We start from the raw sequence: 27,338 nt of genomic DNA, 5'->3' as shown, positions 1-27,338 counted from the left end.
GCGTATAGGCATAAAAAAAAAGCCTAGGAAGTCGAGCAGTGCGCATGAACGATATCTGTCTGAAAGCGACCACGAGCGTCGCCCTCGAGGCTCGCCGGATCGTGGACGATGCTTGCCTGAAAGCGATCACGAGCGTCGCTCGAGAGGCTCGCCGGGTCGTGGACGATATGATGTAAGCAGCCCATCTTCACGGAGTCCCAGCGACTATTCTGCTAGCTACAGCAGGTCGTAAGTAAGTCGCAGTTCGCGCAGTTTTTCACGCTCGTCAAAGCGGAGCTCGTCAAGCTGCACATCACGCTCTCCTTCTCCTTCGAATATTGAAGGAAGTACACGAGATAAAGGTCAACAACAGAAAAAGGTATCAAAGTCCAAGGACAAACCAGGCGAGCCCTCTTCAAATAACGAAAATCAGCCCAAAGCAAACTCTCAATTGCTTAATTTATTGGGCGAGTCCGTCCAAGAGCTGGAAACAGGACCTCCTACGCATGAAGAAATTGCGAAAATATGGCAACAAATTTGCCAGAAAGGTTTCTCAAAAGAATCAAAAGAAAATTTATTCAAAAAGTACTTGATTCCGGGAAATTGTAGTTCGCTTAAAGCGCCAATATTGAATTCAGAGATTAAATCAGGAGTTAGTAAAGCGTAACCGAGGACTACTAGGGATAACAGTAAGTGCGGCGTATTTATTCTTTATTAATAATATATTCTACCTATTAGTAGGTTTAGCGAACGTTTTTCCGTCATTTGGCTCTCATATGCGCGAATCGACAAGGCAATTCGTGGCTTCAGGCCAATACGGTTAGGAGTGATTTTATAATCATTGTTAGACTGCCACGACCTCAGTAGGGAGTTTAGTCCACGGATTTTGAAGGTCACTTTCAGTGCGGAGAGACTAAAGGGCCGATCTGTGACTGCCAGGTAAAAGAGTCGAGTGGCGAGAGGCGTTCGCGCGGGCACATGACTGGGTGTGTATAGCTATAGATATAGAGGAGCGCGCGCACTGCTTTGAGTCCCTTCGGTAGCCCTAGGGAAAGCGTCTTTGTTCTAGCGGGCCCGAGCGTCAGTTCTCGGCGACAACTTGTGAGAGAAGGTCACACTAGGACCTGATCGTTAGGAGATTTCAATAAAGTCATAATATCTGATGAACAATGATTTCACAGTTTATTTTCGAACCTTAATGTAGTCTTGTCCCATACAGCGATGCAACGTAGAGACAATTCTCAAGTATTAATTAAAAATTAGCTAGGTTCAGCACTCTCAGCTATAGCTAACGCATTATCGAAATTGATGTCGGAAGATAAAATAGATATCACTGATGCGATAAAATCAATTTTTGTACTAATAAGCGATGCTGGTAAATTATTATCAGATTTACACCATCAAATTTCGGTATCCAGAAGGGCGCTTATATCTCCAGCACTAAAACAACTAGCGATCAGCGTAGCTGACGAAACCGAGATCGATGATTTTCTTTTTGGTCATAATTTTTCCGAAAAATTAAAGGTTGCGAAGGAAGTCGAGAAGATTGGGAATGACGTTGCAAAACAGGACAGTTTTGAGAAGAGATCCGAAAACTATTATGGGCCAAAAAACTACAACGGGAACCAACCCAAACAACGAGCCGATTTAAACTTCCGGGGCCCCCTCAGACGCAACACGACATACTCACGCTATTCGAGGGGGCAGAAACGACAATACAACAATCGGAGCCAGAACAAGAACTACAGGAAGAAGTAATCGAAGACGTGAGTAAAATCGGAGGTCGAATTGTATTATTCGAGAAATCTTGGCAAAAAATGACCAGTGACCGTTTCGTTCTCTTGTGTACGAGGTTATAAAATTACGTTTAGTCGCAATGTAATACAGTCTAATATACCGCCAGAACCATCTTTTTCGGAAACCGAGAATTTACCATGCGAAAATTCAAAACTTATGTTACTTAAAAAAGATGCAATATCGATATGTAAACCTAGCCGTAATCAATTTATTTCGACTTACTTTTTGCGTGAAAAATCAAACGGAGATTATCGGTTTATTTTGAACCTCAAAAAATTGAACAAATTCATAAATGCTCCACATTTTAATTTTTATTTATGCTGCGGTTGTAGGACTTGTACGCACGTAAAAACGTATTTTTGTTTTGCTGTATACAGAAAAATTGATAAAATAAAATTTATATCTGATTGGTTCCCTAATACCACCTTATCTTTGGAAAAATTAACTAAAAAACTTGTAATACTACTAGCGTTAACCACAGCTAAACGTGTACAAACATTATCAAAAATTAAATTAGAAAATATCAAGAAAAGCGAAAAAGAAATAAAAATCAAAATACCAGATAGGATAAAAACGAGTAATAGATTAAGAGAACAGCCATTGTTAAAAATTCCGTTTTTCACTGATCAAGAAAGTATTTGTCCCGCGAAAACTTTACACAATTATATTCAGAAAACCGCAACTCTCAGACCAGCAAACGAGAATAATTTAATTATTACATTCAAAAAACCGTATCATTCTGCGACAACGCGATCTATAAGTCGGTGGATAAAAGGATATTTTAAGAGAAAGCGGCGTAGATACGTCAAATTTTACTGCTCATAGCACGCGCCACGTGTCTACGTCGGCTGCTGCTAGGACTGGAATAAACATCGAAACTATTCGGAAAGCGGACGGATGGTCGAATAATTCTTCGGTATTTGCACAATTTTATAACAAACCGCTTAACAACCAAGAAGAATTTGCGTCTTACTGTACACGTACAAAGTTATAACTTCTTATATGTTATTGAGTTAATTAAATAATTGTTTTTGAATAATAAGAATTGTGTATTTACATTATTGACTTAAGTGCCAATGATAAATTGTAAAAATTGAAACTTTAAACATCTAAAATTTGATTTTGAGGACGAGGCAGAGAAGTACAATTGAACGATCGAGTGAACTTACCTGTAAGTGAAACCTCGATCACAATTGTACGATCTGCCTTGTCCGAAGAGATCAAACCCTCCCTTATATTAGTAACTAATTAAGAATTTCCCTCCCAAGAATTTTCACAATTTGTAAGCTTTAAAACTAATAAAGCGTCAACAGCTGTTACTCCATAGCAACGAGTGAGACAAAAGAATAAGAAAGTATTCTTTAAAAATTCCTGTGGCAGAACGCTCAGTGAGCGATACTACAATTTGATCTCTTCGGACGAGGCAAATCGTACAATTGTGATCGAGGTTTCACTTACAGGTAAGTTCACTCGATCGTTCAATTCCAAAGACTTCTATGTAACGTTAATTTTGACTGTAAATCCATCCCGTCGATACCGCGAGCCTGCTGCTGTTGGCCAAATTGAATTTCACTGACAGTCGAGTATTTTGTTACGCGAACTCGACGTTGCGACTGATGGCTGAAGTGAGATTGAAAATTTCGTATGTGCTGTTTTACGCATCGAAAATTCTTCGCATTCAGACATGCGATCAAGCGCGACAAGTAGATTACATTACATTCGACGCTAATACGTTCGAGCTATGCTACTGTGTGCCATTAGGGTGAGTAAGTCAAGCGCGCGCGAGCGATGATATCTGCAAAGGGTGTAATTCACCATAATCGTCCGAGAAATATGCCCGTCATTAATAACGCAATTCTCGACTCCTCAATAATCACACCAATAAATCCAAAGTACAAGAAAATGAATTTCCAAATCCATCCATCACCCGAGTGTATGCCGAGACAAGAACCAGCGAGACGAATAGAGAGGGAGAGAGAGAGAGAGAGAGAGAGAGAGTGAGAGGGATGAGCGTATACGACGCGGCAACACACGTCTACATTTCGGCTGATTCGCAGTATCGAGCGGCGCTACACACTCGGGGGAGTGAGAAGGAGATAGCAGCCGGAAAGGGAAGACGGATTGGTAAATTGATGCGGAGACGGCTACATAGATAGATGGATAAACAGAAAGAGAGAGAGAGAGAGAGAGAGAGAGAGAGAGAGAGAGAGAGAGAGAGAGAGAGAGAGAGAGAGAGTGAGAGGGAGAAAGCTATACGCGAGTGGGTATGAAAAATAGGAGGAGATCAGAGATGCGTCCGAGGGTGTGGGCGCCGGAGGAAATGTGAAAAATCCGCGCTAAGGGTCTCGACTCCCCGGCGCAGAAATCGTTGACGGATTGGCAACGCAGACTAGTGTATGCGAGAAAGAGAGAAAGAGCGATTTCGTTTATTAGCTGTTCGGCCAAAACGTATCGCTCCGCTTTTGACGTTGTAAGCAAAGGCCCGGAGATGTTTCGTGACTCTGGTATAACTCGTTTTGTCGGATCGGGGAAAAAGGGGATTGACGTATTTCGGCTTTCACGTGCGTTACATTCATAGGGGGTTGAGGACAAGATAGATGTTTGGGACAGGACGTTGCTTTTCGGAGACTTTAATAGTGCTTGCTGGATGGGGATAAGTAGAAACGTCCGAGTACATCAAGACGATCTTCTTTTCCAGAATTCATTTAAAAAAACTGCCCTTTTTACTAAAACTCTTTGTATCATCATGCAACAGAGTCAAACTAAATTTGCCCATCAAATTCGAAAGGAGAAGCGAAAATTTCATCAAATTCCACAAAGCAGTAACGCCAACGCTCGAGCTCGTTAATTACCCTTTCAGATATCATTTAAACGAAGCGTACTCTCTAAATCTACAAGAGTGATTTTTTCACTCTTTAAAAGAGTGATCGGCTATATAACTCTAATTTGAGTCATTATATAACATAAATCACTCTTAAAAAGTTATTTTCTGTGACTTTCAGAATAGAGTCGTTAAAATGACTTAAATTTATCGAGTGATAAGATTTTCTTTGTTTGAATCACTCGGTATCGAGTGATTCGCGGCGCGCATGACACAATAAAATTGACGCCGTTCATTTCAGTTAAAACGTCGACCTCGAGCCTTGATGCTAACAGGCAGTTTTTATGTTTAATAGTGATGGCAATTTCTTAGTTATTAACTAAATTCATTTACATGTATGCAGAATGTCGTTGACCTATAGCAAATTACCAGAGGTAAGTGTATTAAACTTATTCTTTTGGTGTTATAAGCTCGGTCAACGTTTTGAGGTTATGAGTCGACATCAATTCAAATTCTCTTCAGGATACGTTAACTGATTGCGAAGTTTTGGCTAGCTTCTTACTGACAAAAGGTGTTCCTGCTGACGTTGTGGATATCTTGAAGGGTAAATACTTTGTCAAATTTAAATATTAGTCTTACATTTTTGCCTAAAGAAAGTATAGTACACTTAAAATTCATATTAAAAAAGAAATTTTCAAAGAAAAACCAATATTTCAGGCTCACTGAATAAGTCTGACAACATTCGATGAAATTGAGTCCTTTTCGGTCCCTCATTTACCTTAACCTATAACATTTTCTGAATTAATAAAAAGTTAAATATGGATCAGTAGATTTGCTGTAGGTGTCATGATAAAGTTCATGGTATACAGGAGTTAAAATGTCATTATCGTAGAATCCATGGTATAAATATTTCTGAGAATCAAAGTTCAGGTTTTAGATGTTTAAATGGAGTTTGTGATAAACATTTTCTTCGATATTCTTCCTTGGTTCGTCACATTAAAGCCCATCATATTATTCCAGAAGCGTGCTGAGAGCTTCATTAGCTTGTGTTTGTGCTGATAGTCTGGCTGCTCATCAACTTTTTGGTCTGCTTAGTCCTTCTGCTCGACATTTTTGCAGGTTATGTATGATCAAGAGACATGATTTGTTATCAGGTTTGCTTGATCACTTTCAACCTTGAACTCGAGAGTTGTATGAAGAACGTGTGCAAAAGGTTAAGGAAAATCCTCAAGCTATGACATAAACTGGTGTCAGAGAAAACAGTTGTCTTCATGAATCGAAGTACTTTCATTGCACGGATAACTTTGTGTTTGATCCAATGCATGATATTCTTGAAGGGGCTGCTCAACTCATCTTGAAATTAGTCATTTTTCATTTAACTCTTTCTGGAGATTATGATTTTGATATCGACACCTTAAACAAAAGAATTCATTTGTTTAAGTATAGGATAGAACAAAAAAAAAAAAACCATCTCCAACCTTCTTAGCTAATTCTCTTCGTAACTTGAAAGATCATACCATCCCCCAAAAAGCCGTACAAACTTGGTGTTTATTGAGGATATTTCCATTTCTTATATCAGATATAGTTGATGAGGATAACGAATACTTACAGATTATCTTGCTGTTAAACAGAATAAATGAAATTATATTTGCTCCAAAGTTACATGTAACTATTTTATCCTATCTTGGTGAGTTGATTAAAGATTTTAATAAACTTTTCCGTCAACTCTTTGGTGCTGAAGTTGATGCTATCAATAAATTACACCATTTGACACATTATCCGCAATGTATTCAGAAATCAGGGCCATTACGCCAATTATCTTGTTTGTTATATGAAGCAAAACATAGTTTTTATAAAAGACAAGGATCCGTATGTTGCAATTATCAAAACATTGCAAAAACTCTTATAAAAATGAGTCAAATATGCCAAACAGCAACTTGGGGAATGGGTGATCAAGTGCGCCAAAAATTCAAATGCTTCTCACAAAAATGTGTAAATTGTAGAGGATACCTTAAGTAAAGATCACTTAATTTTAAAAGGGCTGAATAACGATACTCAACTTTTGAAAACCAAAAAGATAGAAGTTTATAATATGCAGTACAAAGAAAATTCTATAGTTGCTATTGGTTCAGGTATTACGACAGATGAAGGAATGCCAGTTTTTGGAAAGGTTAAAGAAATCATTGTTCACAATAATGAAGTTTTGTTATTATGTGCCAAGTGTCCAGCTTTGTGGCTTGAAGAATCGTTAAATGCATACTGCTTTGCTGAAGGTTCTGAATTGATATTGATGAACACGGATGATCTTCCTGACACAAAGCCCTTTAGTTTATGGAAAGATTATCAATCAGAATATTTATATATAAGTTTACGTCACTTACTTATCTAAACTTTTTATTAATAATGAAGTTAAATTTCAAAAACCAAACTACATTTCTAAAGCCAACTCCTATGCACACTTGACTTTCCTTGTGGAAATGTCGTCTGCTACAAATCAAGCAGAAAACACAACAAAACTTACAGGTTAGAATGCTTATTTGCTGATGATAAGTGAGACAATTTGATGAAAATCATTAATCTGTTGATTACATATGCACTTTTATATTAAACTATTATTTTATGTGAGCCTTGTATTTAATGCATTATATGTTTTAGATGAATTGGTCGACGACAGGACACTTCTCAGATTGACAGGCACTGATTTGAGGTTAATGAATATTAAAACCGGACCAGCATACAAGATTTTGGAAATAATTGAAGATTCTTCCGCTATGGTGGTAAGTTCTATATTCAATTATATGCATTTAACAAACAATAAATGATATTTTTATTACAGGAGTGTATTGTTCAAGAAGATGGGTCCATTATTGCAAGTGAATCAAACAATTGTACTGATGAAGAAGTGTCTCAAGAGATCATGCAAAAACCGAGCTGTTCAACGGATTCTCCTCAAGCATCAGTTTCAAAGTTGATAAAGGTATTTTTTTTAACCTCATTTATGAATATGTACACCTAAAGGGCTTGGATGATAATAACTTTGAATATATAGAAAGAAAGTGAGTCTACGGACAAAACTTTATGATGTTCGATCATGGATCAAGGAATTGGACAAAGAGAATAAGTCAAAGAAAAGTTTAGTAAAAATCTTAGATTCAGGTATTGTGAAAGATGTGGATTACCAAGCTCTTGTCAGAAATGTTATGTCTCACCTAAAACTAGAATGTGGAGATGCGTAAGATTTTTATTATAGTTATATGTCTAATATTGTTTATTAATAAATTAAAATATTGATCATTTATTTCAGTTATCCGTCTAAAGAGATGAAAACTAAAGCAGCAAAGTCGATAATCACTTCTTTCCCAAAGCTAAAATCTACTACTGGTTGTGGTTATGTGAGTATTCGTATTCATGATTATTTCATGTATAGCAGGAATCCTTATATCCTAAGTAATAATTGTTCTTTTTTGTAGGAACATTTTTACAATGAAAAGTTGTCTTCTGGTTTTCTTGGGTGGAGGTTAAAAACCACGAGAAAGACATTAAAAAGTTCTGAGAAGAAAAGGACAAGAGGTAAGAAGAGACCTTTGACAGATAGTTCAATTGTACAAGTTGAATTGAGTTTAGAAGATTATGAATCAAAAATACGTAAACACATTAACTAATGTCAATATTATGATTGCATTAATTATTGATCCATCAACAGGTTTCGGAGTTGCAGTTCAAAATGCCTAATGACACGAACAAGTTTTCAATACTACTGTTAATGGACGAAACCAGATCTAATAGGCAGCAATGGATAAAAGATCCTGAAAACCATTTAACGCTGAATGAAATTTTGAATAAGTTTCCACGTTTTACTGACTTTAAAGGAGAATTGGTAAAAAAAATTTTTTTTATTTAGTTTTGATATAACTTTTGACATTTTTTTCCTCATACTTATAAATAAGTTTTTTTTATATTTTGATTTATAGATACTTAGAGAATTTCAATATCAGATCACTGACAAAGTCACTTTCTTGGGAACGTTCCCATCGTACTATGCTCCACGGATTCTGAAGTACTGCAAAGTTACAAAGCCACAGCTTTTAGATCAAATACGATACATAGCAGATCCAAACATGAAAGCCCTTCTAATACTGCCAAATGTCTTGCCGAGTCCAAATTACATGAGAAGAAAGACCAATGTAAGTTTAAAATCTTTTCAATAAGTACATACATTATTATCTTGGCTATATGGGACAAGACTACATTAAGGTTCAAAAATAAACTGTGAAATCATTGTTGATCAGATATTATGACTTTATTGAAATCTCCTAACGATCAGGTCCTGGTGTGACCTTCTCTCACAAGTTGTCGCCGAGAACTAACGCTCTACTCATTAAACGCCGCCGAAAACTCGGGCCCGCTAGAACAAAGACGCTTTCCCGAGGACTACCGAAGGGACTCGAAGCAGTGCGCGCGCTCCTCTATATCTATAGCTATACACACCCAGTCATGTGCCCGCGCGAACGCCTCTCGCCACTCGACTCTCTGGCCTGGCAGTCACAGATCGGCCCTTTAGTCTCTCCGCACTGAAAGTGACCTTCAAAATCCGTGGACTAAACTCCCTACTGAGGTCGTGGCAGTCTAACAATGATTATAAAATCACTCCTAACCGTATTGTCCTGAAGCCACGAATTGCCTTGTCGATTCGCGCATATGAGAGCCAAATGACGGAAAAACGTTCGCTAAAACTACTATTAGGTAGAATATATTATTAATAAAGAATAAATACGCCGCACTTACTCTTATCCCTAGTAGTCCTCGGTTACGTCAGGAACATTGGCTGAATAAAGAATAAAATTAATTTTTTTAGGATTCAAAAAAAATCAAAGAACAAAAAAAAATAAAACTTGAAGCAAACTTTGCAACTAAGACCATCCCTAATGGAAATCTTTTGCGAATTGTAAAAGTAATGGTTTTGAGTTATATCAAAGTAATTTTTAAACAAATATATACTATTTTTATTGATATTTTAACAGGCTAATGATGACATAATGCAAGCAGTGACCAACACAAAAAACAAAGATCCTGTTCAGCCTTTCCTTATTTTCGTTACGGACACATGTGAAAGAACAGGAGAATTTTTTATCAAAGCTGATAATTACAAAATAGCAGTAGGATCCAACATAATGATTGCATTTGATATTGTTGTAAAGATGCACTACGTGTTTGATCTCCAGTTTTCACCTGACCTTGAAATCTTTTATAACTTTATAGTATCTAAAGTTATGGGTTTAGACACCACAGCAAGATCTTGTTGCGATGCTTTTGACACTACTCTACTTCATTTAGAAGAACAGACCCTCGAGTAAGTTTATTTTCTCAATAAAATCTAAATGTAAAAAATTTATGCGTAGAAAGATTTAACTAATTATTACATATATTTTACAGTGATGATGTCAATCAAAGTGCATCCGAACAGGATGAAGATGAAGACTTGTAATTTAACTCAAAGATTATAATGTGAAAAGTCGACCAATCAGGTTCCAAAGATTATAATTATTCTTTAATTATTCTTATAATTTATCTTTCATACAGGTTATGAGCAACTGTAATTTATTTTCTGAATACAATAAAATAAAATTATTTTTGAGGTTATGTAGCTTTGTGATATACCCTTTCACTAAATAATTTGAGTCATTTTGTCACTCTTCAGCTTTGAGTGATAATAATCACTACTTTAAAGTGACTTTTCACTATTGTAGATTTAGAGAGTACATTAAAAGAATTTCCCGGCATAAAGCGTCCAAAAAAGAGTAAACGAGCAGTCAGACCAACGAAATTACCTTTCCTTTGTGCGCTATCTCGAAACGGCACGTGTGAAAGTCCGCGCCGTCATGAAGAGTAGAGAGAAAGACAGATCCTTGTGCTGGTAAAGGGTGGAATAATGGCAGCACATACACTGCACACGAGTATAGCCAGAGGTAGGGATGGACGAATTACGCGAAATTCGCGGATAGCGATATCCGTCGCGCATTACGCTGCTATTAACGTCTGCCGAATTTTCGCGACAGTGCATTACGAAGAGGGGCAGGAGGGGGGGGAGGTGCTATAGTATGCAGCAGCGACGGTAGCGCCAAGCGTGTCACAGACGCGATTTCGCAATTACGCCGTATTATCGAGATTATATTCCTGATTTATCCAGAGTACTGTATGCTTCCGTACGTATAGAGCGCGGTCATCGGGGTCATTATTCATTACTTCTGTTTCGCAGGTGATTTTCAGCGGAGCTCGGGTGCGTTTGTATGGGTGTGTGACCGATAAGCTCGGAATAATCGCTGCCGATTGGTTTATTTAGTTTTATGGTGACTTATTGCGTAAACAAGATAACGCTGGGCGCGTGGCACCGCTCGGAAAAGTTATTAACGAGCAGCCCTCTCTCCCTCGTGCTTCAGCGACGATAATTAACGCTAATGTAAAACGTCATGGTTTATCAACTCCGCGCGTTTTATACATCTTGTGTATGTGTATGCGTATAAAGTGTATGCTAATGGTGTGGGAGTATGTGCAAAGTGTGGTGTAATTGTTAGCATAGCCGGAAATTTTAATTAAACTTACGCTCGAACGAGCTGAATATAGCGTTTCATTATAATGCGAATGTTTGTTAGTAAAGGTAATGAATGTTTGATTACACAGATACAGTGCTTGCCGTGAAATTGTTTGTTGCGGAGGGAAGGTTAAAAATTGTTTTTTTGCCTGATTGGATTTGTTTTATACATACGTATTAATCTGGCTGGTCATTCGCAGAAATGAAAATATTAATCAAATCATATATGCCGAGGTGAATAGGGAGAAAAAGCTCCTGTCCTCTAAATAATAATATCTACCTGCTATAATCATGATTATTCCATACAACGCGAGTTTATTCGTAAGAAACTCCAGCCACGTTGCAGACGCTCTCTCCCCTTTGCGCATAAACTTTCATTAACATAAACACACATGCGCACGTACTACTCGCGCAATATAATACAATATCTTCCATTTCACGCGCGGAATCTTCGCGTCTCACGCGCAGCTCATCCTCCCTCATACATACCCGGGGACATCACTTTCAATATTTCAAAGCGCCGAGCATAAAAGAAGAAGCGCCCGCGCGTGAGCAGAAGAGAGAGAGAGAGAGAGAGAGAGAGAGAGAGAGAGGGCGACGAAGAAGAAAAAAAAGAAGATACGCGATATGTCGCTCCTCCTTTTTTTATATGCGCCGGCACGTACGCCCTCGCGCAGATAAAATTTCCAAAAGTCATCACGTCGCGTGATTTCTGCATCTCCTATTCCTTACCCCACGCGCGTCCGTATAAGAATTCACGAGACGCTGGACTTTACGGCCTCGTAAAAACGTCTACTCGTACGCGCGCGCAACTACGAAGCTGTTGTCGGGCGATAATGACAAGCGTTATGTCTACGAAAGAAGAAGCTCGACACGGAGGCGCAGCTTTGTCGGTGCGAGCATTTGAGTATGAGGAAGCCATTATCGCGACGGGCGAGGGGTGAAAGAGCGAGTTACGCAGTTGAACTCATTTTGCGTACACCTCAGTCGCTCACCTTGTATAATCGTTTTTCTGCTCTTTTATGAACTCGGAGGACGAAATACACGAAGTCGATGATTAGCGAGTTAATGGAGGCTGTAAACATTTAGCTATCGCCGCGAGAGTCGTAAGGAAGTTATTTGGGAAAATTGTAGGTCGTTATTTCCGCGCGTTATCTCGTACGCGAGAGCGAGTCTTTGTTTACATCTTCCGCGAAGCAGGTATGGCAGTTAATTTTTTCTCTCACAGCAGTTGCTACTGATGCGTATACCGAATACAATGAGATTCCGTGCAGGATGACGAAAATGTCGCGCACTGTTGCGCAGATTTTCGTGACGGAATTGCTCTTGATTGCTGGAAATTGGTGTACTGATTTGCGCTACCGTGATAATAGTGTACAAAACGCTGGGAATTTATTGCGCAACCGGTACTACTATAAGCATTATGTTTTGTCTGCAGTTGAATTCGGGATTGAATTATTCAAATTATCTCTCGTTCGCTGTTGTTGTGGTTCAGGAATGTTTAGATAGGTCAAAACAAGTGATTCATCACTGTGGAGTAATAGTTGTAGCGAAATGTTGCAAATGCTGAGAATCGACGTAAGTGTAGTATTCGCTTTATTATGCATTTTATTACGTATGTCGGTGTTAAATGCTTATAGAAGTTACATTCACTCTATATAACAGTTCTTTATTTACAAACTTAATCAACAGCGTATACAACTTAATACTATTAAATCGACGTACTCGAGTACATCGCTAAAATTTACCGTAGCATTGAAATCTATACTAGAAACGTTACTAAATCGATTTTAAAAATAACAAACGAGTGTGCTTAACGAATAAAAAATAAAATAAAATAATACCTGCAATTACGCTAAAAACCGTTCGATCGGTGTCGATACTACAACATTTTTCCCTTGCAGCGTCGATAATACGAGACAAATAAAATTACACCAACACTTTACTCGCAAGTACCTTGAGTATTTCATAGAGCGCGAAACAGAAAAAAGAACGTTAAAGAGGAGAGATTCACGACAAACAATTTCAGACGCGCAATATCGCCAGGAGCGCGAACATCGTCGAGTGTCGCATCTAGATCCCGTTTTATACTTCTTACCATCGGCGTGTCTGTACCTACTGCGCCCGTTTTTCACGACCGTATAATAATTCTAATATTTCTACGCGAATCTCTCTTTGAACATCGGAGTTTTTCAGCTGCGCAGCATTACCGCGCATCGAAAACTGATCGTCGCGCATATACGAGTTCGCCATTTCACAATAGCGCAGAGGTCGCATATCGATGCCACGTATCGATATTTATCACTACTCAGAGCGCGCGCAATATCGCCCGAGAGGATTTACAGTCCATCGAAAAAAAAACGAAAAACCTGTTATTCCGTAAAGCGAAAATAACTGTCCAGCTGAACTTGCGATGTGTGCATATATATATACGTGTACATATACGCAGCAAGTGTATATAGTAGAGTACGATGCGAGAGATGTAGAGGCAAGGCATCCGGTCCGCTACATCGATCGTCGGCTGCCGTGCCAGCATCGGGAGAGCTATATACGTGTACACTGGCGTGTGCGTATATAGGTATATAGGTATACAGAGGCGTGGAGTGCGGTTCACGGGTCGCAGCGCTAATAGCGATGCTTCGATTCACTTATCGTCGACTGCGTACTCTTTCCGCGCAGCTCCATTTGAATCTCTTCCAAGCTCTTGCCCTCGGTCTCCGGGACAAACAAGTAGATTAAGAGCCAGAGGAAGGAAGTTACGGCGGCGAAGCACCAGAAAGGCACGTACAAGCCGTAAGACTGCTTCAGGACCTGAGGAAGGAGAGCGAACTGTGGATATCATGTGTGTAACTCAATCCTGACGATTGCTCGCGTCGTTGTCGAACGAAATCGAGCCAGAGAAATGCGCGAACGGGCAAAGATATTCTTGCGCTGAGATGCACTTCGTAGATTTATCCATATAGTGAACGTAACTTCATCGTTTCGTTATCGGATCAGCCGGTAACGCATTAAGGTAGCTGGTCGGATAATATTCTCGAAGTTTGCCGCACAGTGTAATGCAAGGCTTTTAACGCGTCGCAAACTAGTTTACAGCGCAAATAATGCAACTCTATCACCCGTTGCTGGAATATCTTTGCCAGTCGCATCTCCCGAGGAAAGATAACGAAGCGACAACAAAACCGTACGTTACCTCGTAAATCTTGACGACGAGCAAGCTACCCATGGCGTAAAACACCGAGCAGTACAGGGCGGCCGGGACCTTCACGTCCATCGGGAAGACCTCGCTGATGTAGCTCAGCGGCAGAGGATTCAGCGCCACCCCGTAGGCCAAAGCGTAAGTTATGATGAAGACCGTGGGTACCCAGTTGATGCTCGATACGTCAACTCCCCAGGTTTTGAGGGTGAAGAAGCCGGCCACGACCGACAGACTGACCACGGTAACCGGTGCGGCGATCAGCAGCAGCATCCTCTTACCGGTTCGCTTGACCAGAATGACGCAAGCCAGTCCCGCGACGACGATTGCCATCCCAGAGCCCAGAACGCAGACGTCTGTCGACACGCCGAAACCTGCCTCCTCGAAAGTGTAGGACTGGTAGGCCAGGATGGGAGCCGCTCCAGAGAAGATCATGGCACCCAACAGGATGCCAGTGATGCCGAAGGCCTTGCGGCTCTCCACTCTGACCACTGCCTCCGTCAGCGATCGCCAGAAGCTGATCTTGCCGGTTTCCTCGCTGGACACTATGCGCTTGATCTCCTCGAGCTCTTCCTCCACGTCCTCTCGGCCCAGGGACCATTTGAGCACGCATTCGGCTTTGCCCAGCCGGTTCTTCTTGGCAAGGAAGACTGCGCTCTTGGGCAACCACATGAAGCTCATCAGGAACATCAGCGGGACCGTCACAGCCATAAGAGACATGGTCAGTCGAGACGTCCAGAGTCCGATTGCGTAGATCAGCAGCATACCGATGTTGATCCAAACTGCCAGGGAAGCACTGAGTGGACCCCGCGTCTGTTTGGTGCTGATCTCCCCGAGGTACATCGGGGTAACGCAGTAGGTAACCCCGGTACCAACACCTGCGAGAAAACGACCCACGTAGAAGGCGAGGTAGTCCTGGGCACAGGCAAATGTGATCCAGCTGCTGATCTTGGGTATCGCGGCGATCAGCATCGTCCACTTTCGTCCCACTCGGTCCATCAGCATGAGCGGTATGAGCGAGCCGATGCCCACGCCCACGTACATCAGGTTGATGATCCAGGTGCCCTGCTCGGAACTCACCCGTACGGGGTCATCGTGTTCTAGCTTTGGGATCATCGGCGTGCTCCAGCCCTCGTGAAAGCCACTGTCGATGATCAGCAGATTACCTAAAGGGGCCGAGGACAGGGAGAAGAAAATCAAAGTTCGATGGTAGCCGTATTAGCTGAAAGGACCCATAATGGGTTGAGCATAAGCCAACTGAGCTGGTCCTTTATACCTCGAGCCCATTTGATTAGTAATGGTTTTAGGATGATTGCCGGAGAGAGAGAGAGAGAGAGAGAGAGAGAGAGAGAGAGAGAGAGAGAGAGAGAGAGAGAGAGAGAGAGAGAGAGAGCGCGTTTGCCGTAGCTTGTTAGGAGATTAGTATCAATTAAGGCGCTGCAGCAGTTAAGGTGAGGCCATCGTCGTCGTCGTCGCCGAACTTGGCTCTCGAGATTACGTGCATTAAAGATGATCTTTAATCTTGGATGAATGTAATCGCTGAGTGGCGCTGATTTGAATGCAAGATGCGATGGGTTTGTTTTAGCCGAGGAATGACGTTGTTGACGGTTTTTGCGGAATGTGCGAGCTTTGATGGAAGCTTTCAATAACGCGGTTTTATTAGTTGGCATTACTGTCGCAATGTTAATGAAGGTTAGCCCACTGCAAATGATGACTAATGCTTATTCACGAATAATATTGTACGAACGCGCATAGGTCGAAATGAATCGCAATCAACATTACATTCTGATTATATTGCGCTTTCGTCTATGTTAAATTACACACACAACTCAATGTAAAAGCCGCTTCAAAGCGAAATTATTATACCAAATCCCATGTATTAGTCAGCGCGCATACGAAATAGTTTGAACAAGCGGTTACACGCATCCGTGCTCATTCGATCGTGCAGTAACGATTTGCAAAACTAAAGCACGAGTAAAATCGACATGTCGTCCCACATCGCGTCATCTGCCATATAAATTGACGCCGCGCAGCCTTTTCCCGCGCACAAAAGTTTCAATCAAAAAATAAATAAAAGCTGGCGTGCCGCGTTATTTCGCAAATGCTCGGGCCGTATATTATGTACAAAGCGAGGACATTCACTGTAAAAAAAATGCAATCTAAAGCGTTGTTTACTACCGCGACATTCAATAAAAGGACAAATAATTGTTCGGGTTTTATACTGCATATACACACGAGCCTCGGCAGCGGATCCCATCGGACGAGGTGCTGCTATTGACGACGTGAGAAGAAACGTATACGTTTTAACTTTGTCGCCGACGATCGTAATATAATTCAAGTCTAATCGATTTTCGCGATGGGCCAGGCAGTTAAGAGCTCCGCGAGGGGAAAACGGGCCAAGTCGTTTGCTTTTATTGTTATGCCGCACGCGGCCGTGGAGATCGTTTTCTTCGCGCCGCTCCGTTTCTTGCTGTGTGTGGATTTTTCGACTTTTCGCGTATTGCCTCGTGTAAATGAAATTTACTCGCGCTTCCTGTTTTGCATTTCATTCCTCCGAGGGTGAAATTGCCGCAGAGAGGTGTGTGTGTGTGTGTGTGTGTATGTACTTACAAACGACGCCGATCAGCACCTGACGTAGGAGCGAGTAATCCACTTGGGCCTTCATTGTTTCTTCCTTTGTCTATCGTCTAGCTGTTTATTTTCATGTCAAGTTTTTGATGACTACAGGAGAAGAGACGTTGAGATGTTTGAATAGAATTTTTCATTTTGTCAAAGCCATTGTGATGTTGATCTTTTTTGACGTTTAATGGAAACGCGGGTATATAATTGAGGAAATTACTTTACGATGGAAAAAAATGTTTACTTTTCATGAATCTGGCATTTTGAATCGTTCGAATCACACGTGCTCCCGTATACAGCTTTGCGTTACGAGGTTGTGATTAGACTGCGTAAACAAAGATAACCAGAGAGAAAAATAGCCGTTGTTCTCCTAAGGCGCTTCCTGTTTATCCGTTGTAATAACTCACTATCAAACACGATCCGGGGCCTTATTTCACCGAGTGCAACACAAATTAATAATGTATTTTTCTAAATACACAGCGAATTCAAGGCGATAGCGAGAGCGATATTATCTCCCATGAATCTGCATAAAATAAGACGAATGCGCACTCTATCGATCGCCGAGTGCACTCTAATAGCGCAGTGAGAGAGACACACACTCCTCGACGAGAAATGGGACGCGACCGCAAATAAGTAGATGAAAATTTAACGGAAGCGTAAAACTAAATTTTGGCACGACGCGCATCGCCTTGTCTCCGCAAATACCGCAGACGAGAGGCGAGGATAATTAGAACGTGAAATATTCGGGAGATAAACTGCGTCCGCGCAGGTATACATCGAGAAGAACAGATGGAAATTAAATTCTTTGCTCAAAGTGGATTTTCCTGTTCTTACATGAATCCTTTTAATTAATACATGCATATATGAATAAAAAGAAACTGAATAAGCGTCCGAATTCCAATCTCTGGTTTTCCCAGGGCTGGCCCATCCCATTAGCTCTCGTCATCTCGAGAGCGCATATAGAAGCGAGTAAACTGCACTATTTGCCTGACGCGACGTTGCCTCAAAAATCCCCTTTCCTTATAAAAGGGGATTCCTCTGGCAGCTTCCAATATCGTTACGCCACACGGCGCGCTTGCTTTTTCCGGCTGTCTATTCAGAGAAGCGAACGCGCGAGGATCTTGCCGTGGAATCGAGTGAAAAATTTGAATCCTTGAAGCTTTATTTTTTACTTCACGAGGATCGGCTTGAAGCTTCATTAATGGTAATGAGTTGGTAACGATGTAAACCTGGCGGATTTAAATTCCTGGAAAAAAACGACGATTGCCGTAATCGCACGCGGGGAAAAAAGTAAAAATCTCACAGTTATTACCATGTTATCTTCAACCGATCTTATAAGAGTTTGGATTTTCAGAAGTCACACTCAAAATTCTCACTCGTTAAGTAAGTCTATACTTCTAACGCGGATGAAGAATTAAAAATTCGATTTGAAACGTTTTTCACTGTTTCATCATTTAAAACATCGTGCTAGCGAAACTTAAGAAGCTATATCGCTATAATCAAGCTTGCCGAAAGCCGTGAGAAACTTTTATTACAACGCGGAGAACTTCAAGCATATCCATCGACTCATCGCCAAAGTTTCCGATGACTTTCTACATTTAACCCCCGCACATAACAACAAAACATATCGAAAGCCATAATTCCACGCGCGAAATGCAATCTACCGAAAAGTTGCATCATCGCCAATACCCAAGCTCGCGCACACTCGAAACTGTACCACGAATTTCGAGCGGTAATACCCACAGCGAAACTCGCACACGCGGTACATACACGATCTGCAAAAAGAGAAACTAATTAAATCCCCTCGATAAATATTTCAGTCGCGTGTGTTATCGCGCGCGAAACAAAGCCACTTAGCGCGTCGATCGGGCTTTAATTTACGCCCGCGGCGCGCTGCTAAATTCGCGCGTACGGAAAAAGCACTCGATGCGATGATGGCGTGCTGCGCGGGTATACCCCAACTCTGCAGGGCTGCGACGGTCTCATTCAAAATAGAAAATAACGCGTCCGCGCGCGCGAGCTTGGCCACTTCATAAAATCCAGCGCTCGCCGGCGGCGCATCAGATGGGCAGCCGCGCCGACGTCCGGACGAAATTTCCGGCTGGCACTTAACTATCAATAACCGGTTCGTTTACCTCGTCCACCTGCGGCTGCATTTCTCTTCGTCTCTCTGTGTATACGTGTGTGTGCATCAGCGCGAATGAAATCAGACCTGCGTGCGATTTTCGAAAGTATGTTCGTTTTCACCCTGTACGCGCAGCTGGGGTGTCTGGATCATCAGAGGAGAATTTCCGCTCCGCACACACAAATCCAAAGGGTAAACCAAATCGGCAAACAATAAACGATAAACCCATTCTTTTCGTTCACGGGCGAATAAATGTGTAGTGTACACAGGGTCCATCGCAAATAGCAAAGCGTGCTTTAATCGACGAGCAGTTTGAAAATTCAACATAATACAGGTCCCGCGCGCTGTAGTTTACACAGGACCTTGCGGGTCCGCAGCGCACCAGAGTAAATTTCGGCGTTGAATTAAATGGCAGCGTCTTGAATTGTTAAGCGAGCAAATTCCCCAATGGCCAAAGCCCGCGTCCAATTAGCATATACATCGGTTATACAACGCGCGCCGCATTCTTTTGTTTTTTCCGATAACAAATCGCAAAAACCGTGAGATACACGATTCCTCTGCGCCGCGGAAATCCGATGGTAGGTATCCAGATAGACACATCAAGCCGGATGATGCGGAGCTCACCATTACCGGCGGCTCCGCACGCGTATAATTAATCAGGTGCGCTCGCGTCGCCGACAATCGGCCAGATTGCTACCGCCGCCGAGCTAGCGAAGGACATAAACGTCGAGGCTAGTTCCTCTCTCTCTCTCTCTCTCTCTCTCTCTCTCTTGCGCACATGTCTGGGAGATACGAGGCACCTCAAGTCGGGGACGAGCATTGGGGCTCTCGAGGCAGCTGCAGTAAGTGCACCCTCGTGTGCTGCGCGCGACCGATCTATATATAGAGCGGCTCGTCGTCGCGCATCGCTGCCACCCCCTCGGCCGCCTCCCCCGAACTGCGGGAGATATGTGGCTTGGAATCTGGTTAGGAGATATCCACTCGGCTCTGGAGGCTTAGCGTCCGCCGCCGCTGCCGCGGGAGAATATAGGGTTGCTGCTGCTGTTGTGGCAGTATACAGGCATGAGAATTCGCGCTTTCCTCTCTATCGCGCACGTGGATGGCGTTCGTGGGGGGATTGTAAGTGTGTAATTGTCTGCGAGCTGTCTGTCGAGGATGTATTAAGTCGACGGCTCGAGTTATCTCGAGCTTTGATTCTCATTCGATGAGAGAGTCGAGAGCGGGTTTGATGATGCGAGAGGCTTCATTCGCTGTGCACGAGATTGACTCGTATATTTTTTTTCTCAGATTGTTGGACGCGTGAGAGATGTAGCGCATTGTCAGATGCAAATCCGACTAGTTGCAATGAATATTAATGACTTCCCCAATCATCTCGTCTCGCGCAGACATGCATTAATTAAGAAGAACGACTAGAGGCGGCAGACATTTTTAATCAATTGATTAAAGGAAAATCTCCGAGTACACTGCGGGCCGACAACAAATCACAACACGGAGTACGAGCCGAAAGTGCGCTCCGTATTTCACAACCGCCAATCCACTCCAAAAAGAAGCGCGGGAAACAAAGCAGCGCAGCAGTATATACAGCGCGAGACTATCGATCGTCCGGCAGCAGCGCGCCGCCGCGCGTTTTGTACAGCGGCGGCGGCAGCAAATAGTAAAAGACCGATCGACAACGCACTTAATCGCAATTGCGTTGTGTATATGGGCCGCCCGGCGGTTTTCCAATTCGTGATATACGACGCTGGGCGTAAGTTGACAAGAAATCAATACACCGTGGAATATAAAGAAGCGAAACAGCCGCCACCGAAATAATCCGGCTTTTCTCTCTCTCTCTCTCTCTCTCTCTCTCTCTCTCTCTCTCTCTCTCTCTCTTTTGCCTCCGACAAAAGTATAAACACAGCACCCGCGTGTTCGATGATCGATCGGCGCGCATTGTTCTTGAACGCGAGCAGCAGCAGCTTTTCTGCAAAACGCGCGAACGGAAGTCGATTGGTTTTGCCTCTGGTCCGGGGGTCGTTAGTGGCGTCGCCATTCTTCTCATTGTCCGCGAGCGGCGAAACAAATGTTTTCAGGCCTGGGCCAGTTGACCGTAAAACGCTGCACGCGGACACCGACACTGCTGCGGCTGCTGACGGTCCATTGTTTTCTCTGTGCTGCTGTATAGCGGCATCGAGAAAGAGAGAGAGGGAAGGGATTTCAAGGGTTGTACGTAGGAAAACTTGAGAGTTCGGCTAACCGGACGATGCTCGGCTGTTACTACTTGAGCGGAGAGATGGTTTTTTGAGAGAAGTTCGAAGAAGCATGATGAACTTTATTAGGGGAATTTATGGAAATTGATATTTTGTAGAAAGAGAGGTAATTAAAACGTCGGTAATTTTCAAAAAAAGGGGTTTAAAAAAATTCACCAAATTCCAGTCATTAAAATGACATCGCAAGCCCCGTATTATAGGCTTTATCCGCAGTATAACACGAAATCGTCCGAAAAAAATTTACGCTCGAATAAAATACGCCGTACATATTATACCTAGCAATTCCACAAAGCTATAACACGAAACACGCGCGGAAATTATTCGATATAAAGGCTTTCAAACTAATAACCGATATTTGACGGAGCCAGATTATTACGACCCCCTTCGTACAGCACGTATACTTTTTCGTGTTATTCCACGCGCTGATGATGCTGATAGGCCGAACAATCCACGAAGGCCTTTGACGTGCCGTGATTTTTCACCCTTAAAAAGTGCGCGCACCAATATTAGATACGCGGCCACAACAGCAGAGGCTGCAGCTTACGGCGCGACACATCTATATATATATAGAATATCTCAAGAGCGCGTCGCGCGAAGCGATTTGCCCGGCTGAGCGTATTTAATTACCAGACACATACGCGAGCAAGTCGACAAGCTATACACATAAACGGGATTTCGCGCAGCGCAGGTGAGCTCTCTCTCTCTCTCTCTCTCTCTCTCTCTCTCTCTCTCTCTCTCTTCGCCAGTGATCGAGTAACGTAATTTCGTTCGAATTTTGCGCCGCTGTACTCTGATTAAAAAGCAATAAGATAATTACGTTCGTAGTAATGGAGAAGCGCGCGATCGCTTTTTTCCATTCTGGATTCGCGCGAAAAATCGGCCGGCGTGAAGTGGAATGATTTTGGAACGCGTTGCCTCGAAGGTTATTGCTGGCTTCGAGAGTGTGATTGGCAATTAACTGCGTGCTTGTTGAAAATTCGGTCAGAGCGAACTGGCTGATTGATTTCGAACGGCAGCTGTTATTAGTTATTAATCGTGGGATTAACTCCGATTACCGAAAATACAGAAGTTAATTTGATGAGAACACATTCGTGATTCAGTTATTACAGAAATCGTACATGTAAGTAAACGTAATTAAACGCATATATGGTGAAAAATAATTGTGGATTTTCAATCCCCGGTTTACAGCGTATACAAACAATGCTCGCGCGCGCGATATTTGACTGCACGAGAATCATTATGCGTTTTATGGCTGCCGGCGAGCATTAATCTTGCGATCCGCGAAGAAGCAATCAGGCAAAAAACTGAAACCCGGTAAATAAACATTCGGAAACGTACTGCGTCAGCGACCACAGCGTGGAATCCGTGGTGCGCTACTGCACAAAAAGCTGATTTGATGAGGCCGCGCGCGCGCACGGCCGAAATGACGCTTTGACTCTTTTGGGATTATTTTTAATATAAATATATTCCACGAGGCGGAATTTACGAATGATAAAAACGTTCGGTTTAGCCTCGTGTCTTCCGTGAAATCGATCGAAACGCATCGAAGCCTCCTCCTTTGAATACCGGTTTTTAAAAAAATATTTACGATCCAAGCGCATTGAAAGAGAATGTCATAAATGCAGCCCTCCTCGTTACGCCGAGAAATTTTCTAAAAAACATTCGGAATTCCGAGTATCTCGATTAAAGCGTCGCATTAGTGCTCGGCTGCAATTGCAACACGATGGAAGAATTCAAACTGCACTTCTTTATATATCGTTGATCCAGAGCTGTAACGCCCGAGGAATCCTTTTCCCTTTCTCTGTTTCTCTGTCTCGTCGTCACGCTCTGTCGCGCGAATAAACGTCGGATTAATTAAAAGCCAGGAGTACATGCCATGGACGTGTATCAATTACCACGTCGACGTCAATCGCACTTGTCAGTCGAGAAAAAAACCGAAAACCTTGACTATTAATGAAGCCGATCGATCGATCGCTGCACCACACAGCAGCTGTAATTTTCGAATCATACATGCATATGCACTCATATAGAGCATGCATGCGAGCTGCTTATAATCGTTATAGGAGGAGAGAGAGAGAGAGAGAGAGAGAGAGAGAGAGAGAGAGAGAGAGAGAGAGAGAGAGAGAGAGAGAGAGAGAGAGAGGTCAGTGGCGCTTGAGATCCAAGGCCGCAAAACTGGATCCGAGCTGCAGAGCCAAAAATCAACGCGGCGGCAATAACAGTGTCACGTACGCCAGTTATGTTTCGTTTTGCTTCGCTGCCGTGTATCAAGGCGATTTTTCGTCGTACGAATCCGGTTTACGCGTGCACAGCGCACTGTGTACGCATTTAACGAGGCTTAGTCGGACTTTTTCTCGATTGATAAATTCCACGAGAGCCGCGTGAAAGAAGTACTCACCGCGACTGCTAAGCGTGAATTATCTGTCGACGAGCTAATTTTAAAATGATCGTGGGATAGGCTGTTAAGATTGAGATGCGCGGCGAAGTGAAAAAACTTGATTAATTTGGGATATCGTCTGGGATGCAGATTTCGTGTAGTAAATAATGAATAACTGTTTTTCAATAAGCCAACCGGTGTGATTGCTTATTGACCTTTTGATAGCCGAGGTGGTTTTTAATTTTCGAGCGTTTGTTATATACTGGATTCGACGAATCTGCGGCAACATTGTTATCGGTGTGCTATATATTCTCTAGTTCCGTTAATTTTTAATCATCAATTCGTATACAGCAATCTAGTATAATTGGACAGTTGACGAGTGCTAATTGGAACGGTAATAGGTGACAATTATAATTTACATCGGTACTTATGATTCGGAGTATGCATACGCGTTTTTAAATAATTAAATGATGTCGATTGTGATGAAAGCGACAACGTATAATCCGTTTTGTATATTTTAAAATGAATAATTGATTGATACTCGAGGCATAATTCATAGTCACTGGACGCAATCTAAATAATGATAATTGTATAGAGCAGAATTTAGTATATACCATAATTGAACGGTCAAAAACCTTTTAGGCCTAATCTTTCTATTCGTTCGTAATCTTGATTTGCTGTCAAATTGAATAATGACGCTGTCAACTTCTTGGAGAGTTCATGCACTTAAAATTGCTGTATAAGTATGATATCTTTCCGCGAGTAGTAAATGAGCTTACATTCAGCTAGATATATACAATAGCTGTGAAAGTGAAATTAAATTTGCGCTATTCAAAATGGAAACAAGTTCAATCGAGATAATCATCGTTCCACCATAGAGGATTATTCCATTTTGTTGCTCAACGACGTTCCGAGAGTCTAAGTTAATTGTCAACAGTAAATCAGTTATTATGAAAACAACAATGTATCAACCGACGCGAGTATACGGAAGTATCCCATAAATCATTACCCCACTACTCTCGTACACTTTACAGATTCTAAGAAAGCGACGAGAAAGAAGTAAACATCGCGTAAACGATAAGATCCTCATGCATGTTTTACTCAGAGGAAGCTATACCCAACAAATCGCATTAACATCACAATTGGCTTCAACCAAAAAATCACTAGCTCCTCTTCCGATCAAAACTTACTGTAAAACCACGATCTCCTAAATGAGTATATTTATCACTGTAAACAAGCGTCGATCCGATGTTCGCTCACACTCCAAAAAAAGCTCGAACTTCGAATTTCGCCTCCGCCAAAAAGAAGACAAGCAAACACACAGTCACACAGCGTGAAACAACGAGCGTACAACAGTGGCACACGACTGACCGGTCGGCATAATCACACTCGCGTGCTGTAGCAGTGCAGGATCGGCGGCAATCTCTCGCGGGCTCAAGCCACGCGCGCGATTATATAAAAAAGACGGCAGTCCTGGAGCCAAGAGCTTATCCGCGCGCTCTTGCGATCCCCACTACCTCGGCCGTGAAACGACTTGTCGGGGACATTGATATTGACGACTTTTTGCGCCCGGACTTTTCCTCCTGGATGTGTATATTAAATGCACAAGACGCGAAAGAGGTATGCGCGTTCCACCTCCTATGACGCAGTGTATACGGCTGGAGAGGTGGGAGTCCCACGAGAACAGAACGTCGGAATCGCGATTAAGACGTGTGACGCGTTGCGGTTTTGATCTCTGACGCTGCTGATGCTCGCTTCCAGAATTCGAGAACTGGTTTTATAGTGCATCGAGAGTATATACCGATTTGGTTCGATTGGGGGAGTTCCTCGTGCAGCCAATGGGTTTATAAATCTTGCCGATTACGAGTGAATTATTTTGTGAGATAATTGTGGAATTATACGTTTTCGATCGTTGAATATAATTGAGATTTTTTTTCGATTATATTACCATGTCAGTGTTTTATGGATTTTACTTTATTAATTAAAAATTTATCATAATACGATGCGAAATCGAATTAATTGAACATTTCAGCCCGCAGGATATTTGACCAATATCATTATTAAATTTTCGCAAATTTCAGTACACACGCGGTACTCAATCTCATACAGATGGTACAGAATATTTAAAAAAACTCTATAATATAGAGATTAAAACTCCGGGAAAAAGTCGTCTTGGCAAAACACTGACCAGCCATTCTACTCCTTCCCAATTTGCCTCGCAGCCTGTAGCGCAGTTGGGCGCGTCATCCCTATCGGAGTTATCTTCGTTAAAGTTTATCCAGGGTTTCCGTCTGTCTAACGCAGCTGCGAGGATCAAGATGCCACTCTGCTGCTGTTCTTCCTTCGATCTTGTGTATACACATTTACACTGATGCGCCATATCCTCTGCCTTAAAAAATTGGGTAAATTTCGCGCCCACGCTTTGCCCAATTGCTAAATCGAGGACGACGTTCCATCTTTTTTCCTCTTGAAGATAATGCTGATGTCTGCAGACAAACACGAGTCTTCAATTAGAGCACACCGAGAGACGGTATTATTTGCTCCAGCGAGTATTTGCTCTTCTCAGTGTATAATAACGAGTCATCACACCGAAGGAAAAAAGATTCTTCTTCACTGCACGTGTATTTGTAAGAAAACAAGCAGTCAGCATCGCAGTCGGAGAGGCGCACTTCAATCAAAGCTTCCAGAAGGAAATGTCAGGGAATTGCTCTCTAATTAAATCACGACGGAAACACTGACAATCCCAATCAAATCAAACATTCAATAAGCTCTTAATAGTAGTACACGCTCAGTGAGCTCGAATTGATTCCTCCCCGCGCGCGCGCAGAGTTCCTTCCCCCAAAGTCACTCGGTTCAATGAATCTTTTATCCCATCCTTACCGCTGTATCCGAAAGTATAGCGCCTGCCACAAACTACTGCCCCTAAACAACCCTGTTTCTCGCATTTATTACACCACGCCAGCACTGTATACACGTAAGAAGCTGAATCCTTCTCCCCCATTAGCAAAAAAAATGAAAGATCTCGAGCATCCAATTATCATAGTTCAAGTCGCTCGGACTGTGTATATATAGCACATCCATTCGATTATCCGGGACTGCGCGAATTTCCTTTTTTTTTTGCTCCCGACCACGCGGCGGTTGTTCCGCACTGCGGCGGTCGGCTTTGCATTTATTGGGAAAATGCTCCTGGGAGTGGGAGTATAGCCACGGCGGTCTCCCTCGAAATGTAGCCCAGATAGCGCGACGGCGGCGAGCCGGTCCCTAAAGTATATTTGCATTTGCATTTGGTAATTAAACTCCTTCCCAATTCCCGCGCAATATCCTCGCCATTTTCTAGCCCTGGCCGCTCGGTCTTATCGAGCTTCCGCGGAGATTCCAAGCGCGCGAGCTTGATTCAAGGATCATTTTTTTCCGGAAATTAAGCTCTCTGGTATTCGCAACGCGAACGCGATGTTTTATTTTCTTGCCTCTAAAGTGTGTCGTTAACTGATTGCCATGTGTCGTAATGATTTATGTGCGCATGAAAAGAAGTTCTAATTTCGCGCGCTACTATAACACGTGACACGAGGGATAATGAACTGCATTAAAT

The 27,338-nt window shown here is 42.3% G+C and overlaps 3 protein-coding genes across 11 annotated transcripts in view; 1 reads left to right on the top strand and 2 right to left on the bottom strand.

Annotated features, from left to right (window-relative positions):
- Nucleotides 1–27,338, bottom strand: part of LOC100116528 (glutamate receptor 1) — a 332,198-nt gene that overhangs the window by 52,412 nt on the left and 252,448 nt on the right. The gene's annotated exons all lie outside the window — the stretch shown is intronic.
- Nucleotides 5,127–8,772, top strand: LOC103317781. Of its 3 annotated transcripts, none has more exons than XR_004226383.1 (7): nt 5,127–5,201; nt 7,253–7,374; nt 7,434–7,574; nt 7,647–7,829; nt 7,916–7,989; nt 8,068–8,474; nt 8,569–8,772. XR_004226383.1 is itself a non-coding variant. In XM_031921261.1 (2 exons), the coding sequence occupies exons 1-2, from the start codon at nt 7,189–7,191 to the stop codon at nt 7,611–7,613; spliced, it is 366 nt and encodes a 121-aa protein (XP_031777121.1). In that variant the 5' UTR covers nt 6,779–7,188; the 3' UTR covers nt 7,614–7,629. The 3 variants fall into 3 exon arrangements, 1 of the variants encoding a protein (XP_031777121.1); XR_004226384.1 differs by having other exon boundaries at nt 7,902–7,989; XM_031921261.1 differs by lacking the exons at nt 5,127–5,201; nt 7,647–7,829; nt 7,916–7,989; nt 8,068–8,474; nt 8,569–8,772 and having other exon boundaries at nt 6,779–7,374; nt 7,434–7,629.
- LOC100680237 (facilitated trehalose transporter Tret1-2 homolog) lies at nt 12,772–25,202 on the bottom strand. Its single transcript, XM_003423824.5, has 4 exons — nt 24,940–25,202; nt 16,990–17,100; nt 14,377–15,545; nt 12,772–13,997 (listed from the first exon to the last, which is right to left on the bottom strand). Exons 2-4 carry the CDS (start codon nt 17,042–17,044, stop codon nt 13,812–13,814), a joined length of 1,410 nt encoding a protein of 469 aa, XP_003423872.1. The 5' UTR covers nt 17,045–17,100; nt 24,940–25,202; the 3' UTR covers nt 12,772–13,811.

This window comes from Nasonia vitripennis, chromosome 1, assembly GCF_009193385.2.
Source record: "Nasonia vitripennis strain AsymCx chromosome 1, Nvit_psr_1.1, whole genome shotgun sequence".
NCBI lineage: Eukaryota > Metazoa > Arthropoda > Insecta > Hymenoptera > Pteromalidae > Nasonia > Nasonia vitripennis.
Note: the sequence above shows the minus strand (reverse complement) of the source record. Positions and strands in the feature narration are given on the sequence as shown.

Excerpts from the sequence above, each read along its gene's own strand:
- LOC103317781 (XM_031921261.1), top strand. The coding sequence starts at position 7,189 with ATGCACTTTTATATTAAACTATTATTTTATGTGAGCCTTGTATTTAAT. Across the intron at positions 7,375-7,433 it reads AAGATTCTTCCGCTATGGTG|GAGTGTATTGTTCAAGAAGA; the intron begins GTAAGTTCTATA and ends TTTTTATTACAG.
- LOC100680237 (XM_003423824.5), bottom strand. The coding sequence starts at position 17,044 with ATGAAGGCCCAAGTGGATTACTCGCTCCTACGTCAGGTGCTGATCGGC. Across the intron at positions 15,546-16,989 it reads GGTGCTGATCGGCGTCGTTT|GTAATCTGCTGATCATCGAC; the intron begins GTAAGTACATAC and ends CGGCCCCTTTAG. Across the intron at positions 13,998-14,376 it reads TCGTCGTCAAGATTTACGAG|GTCCTGAAGCAGTCTTACGG; the intron begins GTAACGTACGGT and ends CTCCTTCCTCAG.